The sequence below is a fragment of the Gopherus evgoodei genome, chromosome 3 (genome assembly GCF_007399415.2).
Source record: "Gopherus evgoodei ecotype Sinaloan lineage chromosome 3, rGopEvg1_v1.p, whole genome shotgun sequence".
In the NCBI taxonomy this organism is placed as follows: domain Eukaryota; kingdom Metazoa; phylum Chordata; order Testudines; family Testudinidae; genus Gopherus; species Gopherus evgoodei.
The window spans coordinates 209,680,314-209,699,136 of record NC_044324.1 but is presented as its reverse complement, the minus strand read 5'-3'; the positions used below and the strand labels follow the sequence as shown (position 1 = coordinate 209,699,136).

The 18,823-nt window shown below is 40.3% G+C and overlaps 1 protein-coding gene across 8 annotated transcripts in view; it reads left to right on the top strand.

Moving 5' to 3' along the window:
- The window catches only part of EHBP1 (EH domain binding protein 1), a 321,196-nt gene that overhangs the window by 185,041 nt on the left and 117,332 nt on the right, over positions 1 to 18,823 (top strand). The window contains exon 13 of one of the 8 annotated variants that reach the window (XM_030557930.1): positions 1,879 to 1,929. The exons of the other annotated variants lie outside the window; for them this stretch is intronic. Coding sequence (XP_030413790.1) covers positions 1,879 to 1,929 — 51 coding nt within the window. The remainder of the gene's footprint in view (positions 1 to 1,878; positions 1,930 to 18,823) is intronic. 8 annotated transcript variants of the gene reach the window in all.

Genomic DNA, 18,823 nt, shown 5'->3' with positions numbered 1-18,823 from the left:
AAAAAATACTATGTCCTCTCTAAGAGTGTGGATTTTCATTTCTCACACCTATCTCTGAACTCGCTTGTCATAGATGCTATAAATGAACATGGAAGACAGCACCATGCTAAATCAGCTCCATACAACAAGGATTGGAAAACACTGAACCTATTCGGCAGAGAATAATACTCCTCCACATCCCTACAGTTTGCAAATTACCAGACCCTGATGGCAAAATATAACCGTATCAACTACAAAAAACTTAATGCGTTTATTGATCACTTCCCAAACGATCAAAGAGAGCAATTCCAAGCCATCATTGCCGAGGGCCAACTGCCAGTAATGGCAGTGCTACAGACAGCTTTAGATGCCATGGAAAAACAGCAGCCCAGTCTGTATCAATAGCAGTGGTGATGAAGAGAGCTTCCTGGCTTCACCTTTCCAGTCTATCAGCAGAAGTACAAACGACAGTGGGGGACCTTCAATTCGAGGGATCCAAACTCTTTGCAGAGAAGACAGAGGCTTCACTTCATACACTGAAGGACTCAAGTGCCACGCTATACTTCTTAGGGATGTATACGCTGGCACAAAAAAGAGAATATAGTAAGACACAAATATTGCAAAGATCCTGACCGACCCAGTTTCCTCCACCCCAAAGATATTACGAACCCCAATAGAAGAGACATCGGCTGCAGAAACAAAAGCCAACAGCCACCTCAAACTTCAACAGTATAGCCATCAATGTCAAAGCATCAGGCCCCAAGTTACCACTCCCACCTTCTGTTGCTCCAGTATTCGAACCGTCTACATCCCTTCAGACACTGCCTTGCTCTTTTTCAGCAAAACTGGAAAAAAATATCATCAGACAAATGGGTACTGGAGATGATTTCCAAGCGTTATTCAATCCATTTTATCTTCCTCCCTCCTCATCCATCTTCAGGGATCTTTCTCACGAGAGATGATCCGTCCAGAAGTAAACTACCTGCTAAGCCTTAGTGCTATAGAACCAGTTCCCAATCAGCTCATTGGGAAAGGTTTCTACTCCAAATATTTCCTGATACTGAATAAGAACAGAGGATGGAGACCCATTCTACATCTGAGAGCCCTAAACAAATACAGAAAATCACAGATTGAAGATGGTTGCACTAGCAACAGTAATTCTATCTTTAAACCAAGGAGACTGGTTAGAAGAATCTGTGACTGGTAATGCCTGAAGAACAAGCCTAGCATGTCTGGACATGGAGATGAAGCTAAATACAACTAACCAAAGCACAGTTAATTGTGTGAAGCAGCTAGCCACCAAAAACAATGCATCATTTATTTTACTGTGAATTTGAATGGTTTGACAGTATACTCAGTCGTGATGACCAGTTGGATAACTATTTACCATTTTGTCAGTAACTGTTCAGGTTGCTTCAGGGAGTGTAAACCTGCTTAAACTGATTGGTTCAGGAGTTGCAGTGTAAAGATAGATAAATAGGAATCATAATGGCTTGATTAGTGCCTTTAGAGTTAAGAATAGTCTGCACTAGCATTTTCTTTATAAGTATTCTAATTATGTAGTAATTTGGCTGTTTGTTTTTATTTTCAAACTTACTGTCAGGGAGATTTAAAGACTGCCCTCTGATCATGCATACTTTTCCTGGAATGTTTGCATTATGGATCCAAATACTCAGAACTGTTCTGGTGTATAACAATTTAGCCATTTCACTTACTTTCCTTATCTGACCTCATTAATATGTATCAATGGGGTCTCAAACCTTACAGCAAACCAAAACCAAACATTTTCTATTTAAAAACTACAGTGCTGTGTGTAATGGATGAACTGTAGCCTTAACTATAACTTTAATCTTAATGGTTTCAGTACAGTATGTGAATCCTGTCTTTAATTTTTGCTGGTGCACGAGGGGAAAGAAGGTACAGGGAACATCTCTTCTCCCAAGCATAAAGGTAAGATTATTCCATATTGTTCAAGATCAATATAGGGCATATGTTTTCAAACTGGTGGGGGGGCACACCCCAGGATATGTGACAAGGTTATCCTGGGGGCGCTAGGACCTGAGGTGATGTAGAACATTACTACAGCCTTGCTGCTTTCCAAAGAGTAGGAGCTGACTGAGGCAGTGCCTCTCTGCGGGCAGGAGCACCGGCAGTGGCTGGCATACAAGGGGAGGTACCAGGGCAGAGAATGGAGAATGTGCCTGTCCCCACAGTGCCTGTTGTTGGACTGTTATACAAAGGAAGGGCACAGGAAGAGGAGTTGGAGAGTGAACTCACCCCAGAGTGCCTGTTATTGCCCTACCCACTCCCTCACATTCTGCCCCACGTGTGCCCTGGACACTGGGCCAGTGAGAGCAGGCAGCAACACAGGGACTGAGGTCTGGGCAGCAGCATGGAGGAAGCAGCTGGAGCCAGCAAATGGAGTCAGTAGGCACAGCCTGGTGTAGTGATTGCAGCCTGACAATGGGAAGAGAAGGGTTGGCTGGAGCTGCAGGAGGGGCAGCAAGGGAGTTGGGGGCAGCTGAGCAGGGACTGGGAGCAGGGTTGGCTGTGGAGGAGATGGGGGGAGAAACGGGGCACTCACGAGACACTGAATCTCTGAAGTTTGGGAATCTCTGGTGTCGCCATCAGTACAGCTACATTTTAGTCACGGGTATTTTAAGTAAAAGTCATGGACAGGACACGGGCAGTAAACAAAAATTTATGGCCCGTGACCTGTCCATGACTTGTACTATACCCCTGACTAAATCGTGGTAGTGCTGTGGGCGCTCATGAGGGACCACAGGTGCTCAGGGGGGCATGGGTGTATGGGGAGGACTTGCAGAGGCGGATGGGGGGGGCACAGGTACTGGGGGGGTGGCCCATGGGCACCATGGGTGCTTGGGGGTGGTGGTCTGGGGTGCTTGTGTAGGAACAACCCAGGACCCGCTCTGGAGCTGGGGGTAAGAGGGTTGGAGGGGCTGGCAAGCTCCCTACCCAACTTCTTGGAAGCAGCAACATGTCCCTCCCTAAGCTTCTATTTTTGCCAGCCCCACAGCTCCCATTGGTCAGGAACTGCGGCCAATGGGAGCTACAAGGGTGGTGTCTGCAAGTGGAGGCATTGTGCAGAGCTAGGTGTTAAGGGAGGGACATGTGACCATTCCAGGGAGCCCCCGCAAGGTAAGTTCCACCCAGAGCCTTCATCCCCTCCCATGCCCCAAACCTCAAACCTGAGCCCCCTCCCATACCCAAACTCCTCCTGCTGCGGGGTGGGGGTAGCAATGTCCTGAGATTGCCCCAGCAGCAGCCTGTGCGACTGGCCCGGGGCTGCCTGAGCTGCTTGTGCAGCCCCAGAGCCAGCCGCACCAGCTGCTGCAGAGGTCATGGAAAGTCACGGAATCTGTGACTTCAGTGACCTCTGCTACAAACTCGCAGCCCTTAGCCATCAGTTTACTCACTTCCTGGTCTGCAGTTCTTACAATGTGCGATGAACAGATTATTACAGCAGGGGACCACAATAGGCAATATTTTTGCTGGGCCACCCCAAGTAGGACATGTAAAACCTAAAATACAACTTTTGACTTAAACCCTTAATATTATCTCTTGGAAAGTGTCTTTTGTGGTTTAACCTTTCATCTGTTACAAAATCACAGTGCTACAAGTATTGCATTTAATTCTTCAACTTTTTAATATAGTTAACCTGTCATAGCTGGGGGAAAACCTGTCTCCTTTCTTCACTTGTTTTATTTTTCATGTGTTTCAAATAAGATATTAATGTCAGCTACTTATGCAAATGAGAGGTGTAGCTATCCGTGAAGTATGCCACTTCAAACTGTTGAACAGTAAATAATTCCAAATTTAGCTACTGTCCATATTAATACATCTGCCTTTTTTGTTCTATTGTTGAATTGTCTTTGGTGATTTAAAATTTGGTGAAATGGCTGAAGAAAGCATTAGTTAATCTTTCCAATAAAACAGGATTTTACTCCTTTACAAACATACTGTGCTTTGAACCTTTGTGTCATTTTTATACGATCTGCAGCCGCCAAAGAATCCAAAACAGATGGAATTTGTCAGAATAAGGATTTTGAACCCAAAGTATCCAAATGTGAGCTATTATAGGGTCTTTGATTAGAGTAAAGATTGCATCCTTTACTGGGAATGGACATGTATGATCTTACAACCCATAAAAGTGAGGACATCCAATAAGTATTCGATTGTCCCCTTAACTCTGCTGCTTCTCTTGAAGACATGATAAGACATTGGATATTTCATTACAGGAGTATGTAATACTGAACAATGGGATATGCCAGTAAGAAATAATATATTTAAATATACATTTAAAAGACTTAAAGTGCAATTCAGTAAAACATTACACACAGCAATAAATAGTTCCACGGGTTTTATATTTTCAGTGTTTAACTATAAATGTTTATAAAAATACATAACCTTACTATGATAATTCCCTGGCGTTGTTGATGAACAGTCTAAAAAGTGACTGTGACAAAAAACGACACCATCATACGCTTTAGATTGTAAGAGTGTGCTAGATATGTTACAGGCTCCTGCCCTGAAGAGTTGGCAATCTAAATGGGCAGCATGCAAGCAAGCAGAGTAGGGGAAATTGATGCAACACGAGAATTGTTTTTCAATTGTTTTGCCATTGCCTATTTTGCCCATGTAGTTTTCCTGTTTATGTTAATACAAGCTCAGTTGTGTTTTTGTTGTTTGTTTGTAGCCCTTGCCTGATTTCTTACTCTCTCTCCTTTTCTGTTTTATATTTTTATTGTAACCCTTTCTCTTTTTTATGGTGGTTGGTTTTTTAAACCTTGCTTTCTATTTGTATTGCTTTTAAAAACTTTTTGAACATTCCCAATTGATCTGGGTTTGTCATTAGGTCCTTACCTAATACCCTGCAGATAGTCCAGCTGGAAGCAGCAAGTATATCTTCCTCTCGGGGGAGGTAGGGCCTTTTATAGGCCACCTAGGAAGGTTAGAGGTGGAGGTCTTGCTCAACATGTTGCTTATCACCGGGAAATTCCTGGGGGAACATTCTCTTGATGCTATTCCAATTCATTGGTCTCAGTGTTGGTGTGTATGGCAGAAAGACTGATGGACTCCATCCCTGCTTCCTCTGTGGCTTTCGGCTCTTCCAAAGGGAGCTGAGGCCTTTTAGGGAATGTCTACACTAAAAATTGTTGTGTATCAGTGTAGACAGACACTGGGTGTCTGCTACCATGTTATGAACCTAGTGCTACTCCTGGGAGAGGTGCCGCCTTTAGGGATTACAGGTCAAAAAAATCCTAGTATAGGCAAGGCATTACAAACACAGTCACTACTCCCAAAGAGTTTACAATCTAAGTACTAGATTGTGCCATCTCGCCGTAGTCCTGCACTGGGAGTAGGGTGGTACATGGGGGAAGGGTCAGAGCTGAGCTGCCTCCAACCTTAATTCCCTTGTATGTATGCGCCATAATATAGTCTTCAATTACGTGATCACATTTGAGGGGGGGTTTTCCACAATACCCCTGCCTCATTCAGTGAACAAGATGGATGATGCTCAGGGAAGGGATCAGATTCTGTAGTATATGAGGCAAGGGGCTACAGAAAGAGACACGATTGTCTGATAGTTAAGGCAGTTGAGTGCCACCCTGGAGAAATGGATGTGATCACTGCCTCTGCCGCAGAATTCACACTTCATAGTGGGCTTGTCACTTAAACCAGACTTTTCACAGATGGTCATTAATTTTGTGTTCCTTGTTTTCTTTATGCCTGACCTGAGATAACTGGGGATAAACTTGCAGAGCTGCTGACCACTGCAACTGAAGTCAGGGGGAGCTGTGCTTTGTAACATATAAAGTGCTATGAATGGTTAACGCACTCAGAAATCAAGTCCTATCCAACTCAAGTTTGGCACTCAAAACTTATCAATGCTTGTCAGTTTTGGTCTTACTTGTTTTGTGTCCTGTCTGTAAAATGGGGATAATAGTATCTCCCTACCTCACAGGGATGTTGTGAAGATATATTAAATGTTTGTGAAGCACTCAAATATTATAGTGATGAACACCATAGAAAAGCCCATTAGGAAATTCTGTTTTCAGTTCGAGGTGTACATTGAACAAGGCCCAGAGCCACACATTAAATTATGAGGATAAAAAGGAATACCCATTCATCGATTGCCATTGATCCTTCACACCAAATGAAGCACGGGTCTTGTAGGAAAACAAATAAATGGCAGTTTTATAATGCATATGCACAAGGAGGCCAAATTAAGGGTGCACTGGCAACTTTAATTCTAGAATTTCTTAAGTTTCAGTATCAAGTATCAGTAAAAGCAGCAAAGAATCCTGTGGCACCTTATAGACTAACAGACGTTTTGGAGCATGAGCTTTCGTGGATGAATACCCACTTCCTCAGATGCATGTGAGGAACTTTGCAACTTTAGTGCTCTTTTAACATAGAAAAAACTAGTTAACATATATATTAATTACACAGCTGTGGTTTACACACACAGATGTTGAACTTTCTTAACTCAACACATCTGCTCCCTGTATTTATTCTAATTATTACCTGCTTACTACTGTGTCAGTAAGCTTTTATTACTTTCTACTCCTATTATTATTAAGGCCCTGTGTAAATTATGTTTAAAAAATAATCACGGCAGCGTTACAGGTGTTTTAATGTCACAGCATAGGCACGGTGGCCTATTTTCCCCCTTTTTCTCTCCCCACCTCCCATCTGCTACAATGTTTCCAACAGCGGGGAAGTGGAAACAGGCATCCCACCTTCTGCCTCCCTACTGAGACCATGCCTGCTTGTGGGGGTTGACAGGCTAGTCCAGGCCCAGAGGGGTGGACAGGTGGTGGGCAGGTTCCATTCCGGGAGGGGGTGCTTCTCAGCATATACCACCGGCCATTCAGCCCAACTGTGACCCAGACCACCGCTGCTGCGTCCTGGCCAGCAGGAGGAGAGGGGGAACACCGACAACCCACGGCAGTTAGGAACCCCAGATCGGCCAGCCTCATGGTGACCCAACGACACCAAAGGAGCTGAAACCAGGATCCACCACTTTGAGCATGAACAGTTGTGTGAGAGGGCCCTGCTCTGATGGGAAGGTTGGGGTGAGTGGGATCTCTACCCCCACCCTGATCCGCCTGCTAGAGCAGGCCCCGTTCACATATCTTCAGTTTCACACACACGGCAGGGTCCCCCAGTGCCCCCACCATTTCCCTGGAAAGTGGGTATTTCCAGTTCTGCCTCCCCATGGTTGGAAAAATTGAGTGTTTGGGCTAAGTTCACTGTTTCCACGCAGTCCCTGAAATTGTGATTTACATATGGGCTTAGTTATTACTAAAAGCTAATGCAGCTGTGAGAGGGTAAAGATGAATTCGTTTCTGGCTGATGCATCAAAAACGGAATAAGGAGTCAGTTCTTCCAACCATTTTCCCAAGTCATCACCCTTTCTCATTGGCATAGTCATATTGACTTCAGTAGATCCACTCATCTGAGTAAGTGCTACTCGCTTAAGTGTTTGTTTGTAGGCTCAGCCCCTGTGTTGGCTGCAGAATCTTTATTACTGGTAACCGTGCGCGAGCTTTACTTTCAGATACCAGGCAGAGTCTTCTGGGCTCTCACCTAGAAAAATAATCTTCTTAATTGCAAACTGAGCCATTCTGATACAGAATAATTTGAGGGATGATAAACATGAAACCCTATAATGCCATTTTCTTAGTTACTCTTCAGAGTATGACAGCACGGTGGGCACAATCCAACTACTATTGAAATTAATGGAAACACTTCCATTCACTTCAGTGAACACAGGATCGGACCTTTAAAGATTTTTTCATCATATAAAAGCAAAATATATAGAGAGAGAAATCTTCAGTGATTTAAAATATTTTATTGCATCTAAACTGTTGTATATAGGATTCAGGTTTCCAGCTACTATATTAATAGAATTTGTCATCCTAGTCAAAAATTCACTTCTCTTTTTATGGAAAAAATACACCTTTTCATCTATGTTTTGATAATGCATTTACAAAGCAATTATCATCTCAAAAGTTCCCTGAGTGCTTTACAAACAGTATATAGCACCAAGGAAAAGCAGCCACCTCTGGGCCAAAGGTGTAAGCCAAGCAGATAAAAGATACACAGCCCTGTGCACAACAAAGGGGAGCGGAATGTAACTACAGCTTTGAAATTCCATAGAAATACAGTGATACAAAGTGTAAGCAAAAATAAATAATGTATATTTTTTTTCTGTGAATCTGAACCAACACTTTATAATTAATGTTGGGGGATTTTTTGTAAATCTGCATGGTGACATTATTTATATTTAACAAATTTAAAGTGCCAAAAATCCTTACATTTTCCAACTTGTCCACCAGCGCATTCTGATAACATAATGTAACATAGCATGTATCATTTTATATAAACTAATCCAAAGCCTACTGAAGTCAAAGGAAAGACTCTCATTCACTTTAGGTGGCTTTGAATTAGTCCATAATAATGAGTGCAAAGAGGAGACTTTAGGGAGCTCCAGGAGTTTTACATCAGAATTTCTTGAGATTCAAGAAAATTTTCATTACATAAGCCTTGTTTTTCTTTTAAATAGAATCCATGCAGGGTTAGATATAAACAATATTGATCACTTAAGAGAGACAGGCATGTAGAGATCCTGCAAAAAGCAGTATTGATAAGCTTAAAACAATATTTGGGGTAAAAGCAGCAGAGTCCTGTTGCACCTTATAGGCTAACAGACTTATTGGAGCATGAGCTTCCATGGGTGAATACCCACTTCGTCGGATGCATGTGGGGTAACTTCCACATACAATCTGAAAAATCCTTCTATCCGGTATAACCCTTTTTTATTTTATTACCTTAGTTTTATTGGACTCTATTCCTAATGTTGTAGAATGACTTGTCATTCAGAAGGAAAGAGGAAAAAAGTGCACATGATTGTATGACAGGCCAGTAGGTGGCTCCTTTTGTATGTATCTAAGGGTGTGACAGTTTTTGCCATTTTGTTTTAACCTTTTCAAAGTGTGGAGAAGGCTTTGATTCACATGCATGAATTCACAAATTATTGCTGTTGTTCAGTTTAAGCTTTGTTTTCAAAAAAAAGTAAAGAAATCAGAGTCTGTTCACTGAGCTAGTAAGAAAAGTAAATTAAAAACAAAAAAATCCTTTTCTCTAACACTCTTCTTAAAAAAGCCACACAAATGAAGTACAGAACCTACCAATTGTTAAATAGTAAAATCTTAGTCTTTCCGGTATTCTTTTATAGCTAATGTGCACTTAAATGAATTTGAATGTGCTAATCTTCTCAAAACATTTATCTTTTGGATATTAACAGGTTTTGTTGTGGGTTCTTTTTAGCTTGTTAAATTTCTACACAATATTCACGCTTTTCTGAGCCAACAGCAAAACACTTAATAGAAAATGTTTCTCTTAGTAAGAAACTAGTATAACAATAGTCTGTTTTCTTCAATTGCCTGAAGGTTGGGCTTGGTTCATCTTGGTTGGCAGGCACCTTTAGACTTGGAAATAAGCTTGTGTGAATAATGCTCTCTCGCTTCTGTCAGGAAGAGTTATGGACGTATTAAAAAAAGTTATCCTAACTTCATAAATCAATCTGATAGTTAACTTTGTTTTGGTTATTAATTTAATGTTCCTATTAATGTTTCTTTGGTTGTCAGCTATTTATTCAGGACAGTAAATCTCAGTTATGAGCTAGTGCATGTTTATTTAAGGAAAGGAGTGAGTATAAAAAAAAACCTGCATTAGGCAGTTCGTCTGTGCAGGAATTGCCAACCTGCTTTGTACGTGACGTGATACAGTGAAGTTTGCTAAACTTGTTTAAAGCTAATGTCTACCGTTGTTTTTAGCAAGATTGGTTAATAGTGTATGCTGGATGTGTGAGGTCTGCTAAACTTTAGGGGTGGGGAGAGAGAAGCCAGGGAATCATACCTGTCAGAAGCTAAACTCCAGTGGAGGTGAAATAGTTCAAATATTTCATGGGGGGCGGGGGGTAAGAGCACATCCACCAGCAAGTCTGAGTTAAGTCTTTTTGATAAATACCAGGAATCAAAGCAGTTAGAAATTGTTCTATTACTGAGATGCTAGAGGAAATATGTTACTAATTCATAGAGCAACACAGCTCTGAGAGCTAGAAGCCTGCATAATAAACCAAGTACTTCTGAGATAGTGCCGGCACACTAGCTGCATGTTCTACAACAGCATTTTTTTAGCCATGTTCAACAGTGTGCTTGCTATCGCTCCTCCATTTGTTGAATTCAGGATGACCTTTGCATGAATAAAGTCAAATAGGATTAAGGCAGGAATTTTCAACAATGGGAAAGAGCAACAGATGTAGCCGACTTTGAACGTGGGAGGATTGTTGATGCACAGTTGCCTAAAGGGAGTGTCTATGGTGACAAAAAGGTGGGGGGCGGACAATAATTTAAAAAAAAATGCATAAGAGAAAAGAAAATACATGAAAAGCAATCTACATTGCAGGAGTGATTCCAGATTTTACTGGAATCAAACAGCTTATATTTTTTGATCCACTGTGTCCTTTTTATTATTTCACCCTTTCAGAAGCTATGGATACACACTCTGTCTGTAAAAGAAATTACTTATGTCTGTCTTTGTGTATGGCAGGTATTTTTTTAAATCTATATGGCTAAATATTAAGGGAAGGACAGGATGTAGGAATAATGGCATTTTTCCTTGATTTTAAGTTATTTCTCCAAATCCTGCTCATGTATATAATACATTGAAAATACAGTTGTATTTCTACAATACAAAACATATAGATGTATCCCAAAAACTGAGCCAATGTAAGCACTCTGGAAAAGTTGTGGTACACAGTACTGAGTAATAAACATTTTATTTATATACAGTGAGACTTGATTAATCCATTCCTGTTTCTTAGCTAAGATTTGTAACCAGTTTTATACTCTGGGCACCCACATGTTTGATAATCTGAATTCATTTTAATCTATATAAACATGGAAATTGCACAAGATTTTTGATTAATGTGTTTAGTAAATTATTTTCATCTCTTATAAATTTGTTCATTTGGTTGTTTTTTTAATTCATTCTTAGCATCACCATTAATTAATGCTGTTAAAGCTACTTTTTTTTTCCTGAAAAGAGCAGCATTTCACTTTAGTAGATAATTGTGTTAATCCCCTAAATGATCCACCATAGTCTGTAGTGATGAATAACACACAATTTTTTAAAATAGCTAATGTGTAATTTGGATAAATAGTCTTTAAAAGCATGCAAGATTGTGTCCTTCAGCTGAGTAAGTAGAAGGGTCTTTTAGAGAAGATATCAGGGGTATTCATAGGACAATTCAAAACAATTAAAGCAAACATGTTATTACTGGTATAAAAGAGAATGTTAATAAACTTCATTGAATGAATGTGGTAAGAGCCCACCCTGAAAGTTAAGAGCCTGATCCAATGCCCACTGAAGTCAAATACAGTCCTTCCATTGATTACAATGGATGTGAGATGAGAACCTAAATGAACATCATAATATTTGAAATCAGACTAACTTCTACTACGTATAAACAAAACAGGTAACATGACAAATTTAATAGGTAAACTAGCTTACATTATATAAATGGGTTAATGAATACAACAGTTCTAAAATGCACTAAAACATAAAACAAAGCTTCTCTGAATGTTTGTAATTTAAAAAGAAAATGAGATAAAGAACCCATTCTCCAAACAAATGACAGCATTTATTTAAGAAGAAAAGTGAAAGGTGTTGAAAATATTAACAAAAGGAAAAAACTATACTAATTGTGTACTGATAATTAAATCATATTTAGCCATTGTATTTTTGATCTTTACAAGGATCATTTTAAAGACAAACTTCCTGCTGATAATTTGAGGCTAGTTGTATCATCTGACATCTAAAATAAATGAAAAATTGATGTCTCATTCTGACTTTTAAAATGTCTGAGAGGATTATGTTTATACTGTAGGACCATTCATTATCACATGACATCTCTGCAGCAGCTACAGCATAGAAAAAACCTAGTAGGGAGATGTGGCCCTGATCCAGCATTTATTCACATGCTTAGCTTTAAGCATGAATGGTCCTGTTCACCTCAGTGGGACAGCTCACGTTCTTAAAGGTGAATATGTGGGTAAAGGTTTATAGGATCCGGGATCTATGTGTGTAATTTAACAAGTTGAAAGGAAGAGACTGAGAGCCAGCATCATATGAGCAGCCAGTTCTCCTAGGACTACCACTAACTATTCTGTGGCCCACAGTTTGATAACTACTATTGTAGGCTGTCTCCACAGCAGAACAGATTAATTCCCTGCACAAGTATTCTACCCAAAGAACATACTAATATTCATCTTCTGAACTGACTTCTGAACTGACTGGCTATGAAGTATGCTGTATAAGGAAACAATGCCAGCTGTAAAGCACAATGTACACTTTGCAGAGTATTTTACCACTGAGAAGGTAACTAAGTGCGCAGAGACTGCTTGGATTCATGGGATGTACATGGTAGAACATTCCCCAATACAGTGTATTCTACTTCCTCCATGTATTCTGCTGGAGCAAAGTTTTATGGGGCAGGACAAGGACATGTTTTGGGGGCTGTCAGATGCCAAGGTAAAGGTAACAATTTTCTCTCCCCAAAAGAAACCCCTCCCTAGTCCCCCCAGAATAGGGACTCTTTGAACAGCTGTCAAAAAGACCAGGTGCCTGATGGCGCTGAAATCTAGAAGACTGCTCTAAAATATGCAGCTGTATCTTAGGATCCTCTAATCAGTTAGTGTCTGCAGAGGCTGTAAAATGGACTCAGAAGGAATAATTTTTAAAATTAGGTTTGTGTAGGAAATCATGGCCCCATACAGACACCATAGTCATCAGTGGAGTTTGCCCCTGGGATCTTCAGCACCAAAAGCATAGAACTCTGCCACTTGAATTACAGGAGTAACCCGTTCAGTTGTAAATTGCAGATTTTATTCTCATTTAGGCCAGCGATTAGGGAGAGTGTAACAGGGATCCTGTTTCGCCCCCATTTTCTTCCCTGCAGAAACTTTAGAGAGTCCTTCAGTTGTGTTCTCAGTGAAGCTTAATTTCTGGCCCCCTTTATCACTATCACCACAGTCCCTTGTGCTCCAAACTATTTACAATGTTTGCCAAGGTTTAGGTCCTCTCAGCAGGACGTGAGGGGAACAGAGGTCGCCCTCTGTGTGACTAGCCCCAGCTAGCCCGTTCTTCTCCTCTCTCCCCCTTGCACATCCTTCCTGTGTCTCTTTTATCAGCCCTGGACTGGTGGAGCGAACTGAGTCAGTTAGCCCTGATCAGCTTCTCCTGGGTCACTAGTTAGCCTCTAAGTGATCAGAGTGCAGGCTCACTTACTCCCTGCACTCTGTCACAGGGAGACGTGATAATATACGCTGAGCACAAGAATATGTGCATAATTGTTTGCCTAGATTGGGTGCATAGATTAATTGATAAAAATGTCTAATATAATAGACCTTACTTTGAAACACCTGGGCTTCGTTATGTATTCAAATAGGTGCTGATTCGGAGCCCGCTGAAGCCAATGAAAAGACTGCCACTGAGTTCAATGGGCTTTGGATCAGGCCCATGGTGAACAACGTTTCTTTCACCTCAAGTTACATGAACAGATAGGCATAGATAAGAGCAGCTTCCTGACTTTTTAATAATCAGTATTTTTATTTTAAATTTAAGAACAGTATTTTCAATGGTTATTTTAAACAGTTCTGCAACTAGTTGAAGAAACCATGCTGCGACTTTTTAAAAATTTGATATTTTCCTCTAAATGGAAGAGTCACAGAGAGGGGTCAACTGAGAATCCGAACTCATCATTCCAGAAATTTGAATATTCACATAAAATGACACTTGGGTCTGAACCACTCTATCAATAGCTAACTAAGATTTTTCCAAAACCAAAAGTACCTGGGTTCTGCCACATGCCACTTTCTTCTTTTTTTCCCTCATTCAGTACAAAATGGCACATTCTGTTTGTTGACTGGTACAAAATATGCGGCAGGTTGTATTATATTTCTGGGGTTAAATCTTGTAAATGATTTAAATCATAAAATCAGTGTTGCAGTATCATTTAATCAGGTGTGCAGTATAGGTAAGTCACTGCAAAAGTGGAAATTAACTGTCTTGACTTGAATCTCAGACATGGTACAATATTCTGTAGTTAGACACCACCACGTTAATATTCTTACATTACTTGCATTTTATTTTAAATAGAACACACATGTTCGTGGATGTTATATTAATCGTTCATAAATAAGCGTGTAGAACCCAGTTCTGCAAGATGCTGAACTTCAGTTAGAGTTGAGTATGTTTATCATCCATCCATTGCGTGAACACACAAGAAGAAAGACAAGATGCAAGCAGTGGGGTTTGAATTAGGCTACAATTTTATTAACAAAACTTGTCTGGGAGCTCTCCAGCAATAACTCCTGCAGTGCATAGTCTGTTCCATCACTTGGCGGACCACCATCAGCCCCATTGCTGGGACCCCACTGCTCTCTCTTCGTATGAGGAAGAAGGGGTTGTCCTGTCGCTCTACCAGACATTAGGAGCCACAACCCCATTTCCCGTTTCTTCCTCAGTAAGTAATCCTCTTTCAATTCTGGTTTCGTACCTGCACTGAACACCTGCCTAGTTGTAACAAGTTGAACCTTACCTGCTAATCTACCCACTGGCTCCCTGGGCTCCAGTGGTGAAGGCAGAAAAATCCACCCTGCTCTGGCCAGTCTAGCAGTGAGGGGAAAATGTCTTTGCAGTCCCAAAAAGGCACCTAGCGCAATGCCCACAGCAGGCCCCAAACCCCATTTTATTCTAATCCCTGGGGTAGAAGGATGGGACCTGTTGTTCTGGCAGCGTATGGCACCACAGCCAGGAGGAAAGAGGCTTGGGTGCCAGTGGGCTGCTGCCCCCACTGACCAGCCAGGTAATTAGGCTGATGCCTGCTCCCTCTTCCCAGCTTCCCAAACTCACCAGGGAGCTGAGCTTCCATGAGGAGAGGGAACCCCTTAAAGGAGCCATAACTCTCTTACCCCATCAGTCCAGCCAAAGCCCACCTGCCTCTGAGGCTGGGGGTGCATTGTATAGTATTCTAGGCACTGTGCTAGGATAACCTTCCCTGAAGCACTCAGCCTTCTGCTTTTAGTGTAACTAGAGATCCTTGACATCCATCTCACTCTTTCCCATCTCATCTTTAAACAATACCTAAAAACATTTTCCTCTAGAAGTGTTTTTTAAATATAACCTCATATTTATAAATCTCCTTTCATTTTTTTTTTAGTTTCCTTGTGTTTTTTCTCTCCTGAAGTACTATGAGGGTCATTTTTTATTATAAATGAAACATGTTCTTATTGTACCTATGCTCCTTGATTATGTGGGTGCAAGCCTAAAAACCCCCAACAATTTGAATAGTCTAATAGTAATTAGGTGAATCAGCAGTTTACAATGATTTAAAGTACTTTCTGTCCTAGAGTAATTAAGTTCTGTATATTAATTAATATATGCGCACTTGTGAAAAAATTGCCAAGGTGTTTTCAGGTCTCTATGAAGATAGATAAAAGCGAATAGAAGCTTTTCTTTATTAGCCCCTGCTCCCCTATGAGGAGGAATTGGTGCATTTTAAAGTACCCAAATGGCACATTGTACTAACAACACAGCATGTGGTGATTTTTTTTCAGTGTCCAAGCGGAAAGACTTGGTAACAGTCTTGAGATTATCTTTTGTTCTGAGACACAGGTGTGTGGACCAAAACCCAATCAACATGCTTTTCTACAGCAAACCAAATATTGTTTTAATGCTCTGATCATTTTAACTGAAGCCATAACCCTTTCTACACAATTAAAATGCTAATCAAATATTATCATGGTTGTAATAAAACCCACAAGAAAATACTGCTTCCAAGGAACAGACATTTGTTTCACTTTAAATTCAGTTTAACCATATTTACATTCTTTTCTAGCAAGAATGTCAAGCTTTTAGCAAAATTAGTTTGTTTGATTTTACTTTAGCAGGATGTTCTTGCTCAAATATCTGTCTGCTGTACTTGTTCAGATATAGTAACATGATTTACAATATTTTCAAATGAATAACTAGGTATGAATGGAGAGGGAGGTGACAGCAGGATATTCTTCAGGAGAGTTCCGAGTCTCTAGAATTCACTTCCATCCGTGGGCTGCCAGGAGCTAGAATGATTAAATTCCTGGACATATTTCAAAGCCTATCTTTTCCCATAAGTGTTTAAGAAGTTTTGGGCCCATAAGTGAAGAGGTCTTGTGATATGTTCAGGATATTAATAACTTGGAATGAAAAATTTGTATTGGTAAATTTCTGACTTTAAAATTATTTCCCTCTAAATGCTGCGACGTGATAAGCCCCAGACAAATCAAATCAATAAATATTGGGCCAAATTCTGGCTTCCCTGTGTGCCTTTGCATGCATCAGAAAATCAGTGGACAGAAGAGACGTGTAGGGTGGAAGCTTTCTGCTGTACTCTGGGCTCGTATGCTCAAAACCCATGGAAAGGCCTCTCCACGTGGGAAGGGTGCTGAGAAGAGCCAACGGTTTGGAGACGTGATACATAAATCTGGACATGTACCTTCTGAACAGGCATTACCAATTCTACATCCTTGGATCCCTGCACAAATTGTTCCTGCTTCTGGCAAGAACAATCTACATAGTCGGCTTTTCGTGGGACAGTAGCCAGCTTTAACCAAACAAAATAGACTACTGAATTTTCAGCATCAGTGTGTACCTGTTTGTAGGGCATCTAAAAATGGACCAGAATTTGGAAGGGAGGGGTCATTATCTCTGCTTAGATATATGGTTTATTTGGGATATTGCACTTTTGGGAGTTCTTTTTTTGTCTTTGCCAAGGCATTTAAAGGCCTTCAGGCTTCGAGCACTGTAAAGTTAAAATGCAATATAGCTATAAAAGTTAATAACAGTGTGTGTGCTGCCAGACTAGCGATTAACTGACAAGTGTTGCAAAAGTTTTTAATGTTTATGTGCATTAGAAAACAACCAAGCCATTGACTGAAACCAACACGCACACTGTATATTTTGACAAACCATCCTTCTGCTCACAAGAGGTTTTATTGAAGTAGTCTTTGCACTTTCTTGCAACTGTAGGTAAACTCTTCCTTAAAACTCTTCCACTTTTGAGGTGCAAAAGATAGGTGTATTCAGACCGTGTCTAAGTACCTGTTCTCATTAGCAGCCTTAGTATACTGTGGAATAACAATCTTTGGAAACTACAGGTAATTTAAAGTTTATTGTTAATTTTTTCATACAAGAATTGTACCCAATGAAATGTTAAAAGCAAATTTTTTCAAGCATAAGATCCATTTGCTGTTCTGTATCGATGGTTTTTCTGCCTAGCCTAGAAGTCTAATAACTAGAGATATGTTATCAGAGCCTCTTATAACCCTTTATTCTTCCTTCTTTTTTCCCCATTTAAGAGGTTGTCATAATAATTTCGTCCCTTTCTGTGGAAATTAGATGTGCTGCTACAAATGTATTAACACGCACACATGCACATACACACAAACTGTTAGACATCTGGAGTCCATCCTGCACTCACCCTGTTAAAGGTATTGCAGGGGTCCAAAATTCATGAGCAATAAGTTCCATATGTGCTGCAATACTCAGGCACAATAAGACTTGTTAAAGGTGATGTGAAAGGCATAACTCTGAATGTCTTGCTTTTGTTTGTAGATTTTAGTCAAATTTTTCCCCCTGTGGCTCTTTAGAGAGCAGTATGATATTCCCCACCCCACTTCTTATCTACCTTACCCCCGCACCAAATAGGCTGCTTTCTGGCCACGAAGGGCTGAAAATACTATCCTCCAGAGCCACCCATATGTGTCCATAGTTGGTCTGAGGAATTGCTAGATCATGATGCAAACTGCTCCCTTCTCCCCTGGAGCAGAGTAAGCTACTTCTGCATTTCTTTCTGCTCATGCTGTTGTTGGAACAAGAGAATTATCTGGAGTCCTGAACTCAGATCCTCTGTATTGCGTGTTGCATTATCCTCTAGACCACGTAGCTTTTTACATGTTATAGCCTTTCTTTTAAGAGTAGTTAATTTACATGACAGCCAAGAATCTCAATTTAGTGCACATGAGACTGTCAGAATGTAGTACTTCCTTGCAGTTGTATCCTGTTAATTAGGTTTTTCATGAATGTCCTTTAAGGATCTTGATCCAGGGAGTAGTAAAATAATGGGAAGTCAGTAAGGTAGTCTGTTTTGTCAGTGGAGTGTTAGGGTTCTTTAATACGTACTGATTTGATAGATCTTAATAGTTCTGAAGGGCACAATGAACCATGTACCATAAAACCAGCACTTTGATACCAGAATGATATAGGCATTAGAAATACCTGTACTAGAAAAACAGATTTCCATGGAGCATTGTCTATAAAAGAGAACCTACCACATTGTATAATCCATATAGCAATGGATTATACAATTTAAAAATGCTTGTAAAAAACTTGCTAGTGTCCCTCTATGGTAGTTGCATTTTTAATCTTACTTTTAAAAATTGCAAATCTGTATTTCTATCCTATTGCAAAATCTCTTAAAATCAAAACCATGTTTCAGTACATCTTGTGTTTGAACAAAACTTTCAGTATTTATTGATTTATTTCTTTTTAGTCATAGAGTTCATTTTGTATTCATCTGTTACTATATTTTTCTTTGGGGAAATTTAAACTGGATAAAGTGTCTTCCAATCGAGGTCTGTAGTTAGGAAAGCACCAATCATATTGAATATGTTGAAATAATTACCATCCTGTATCTCTGTAGTTGATATACTTA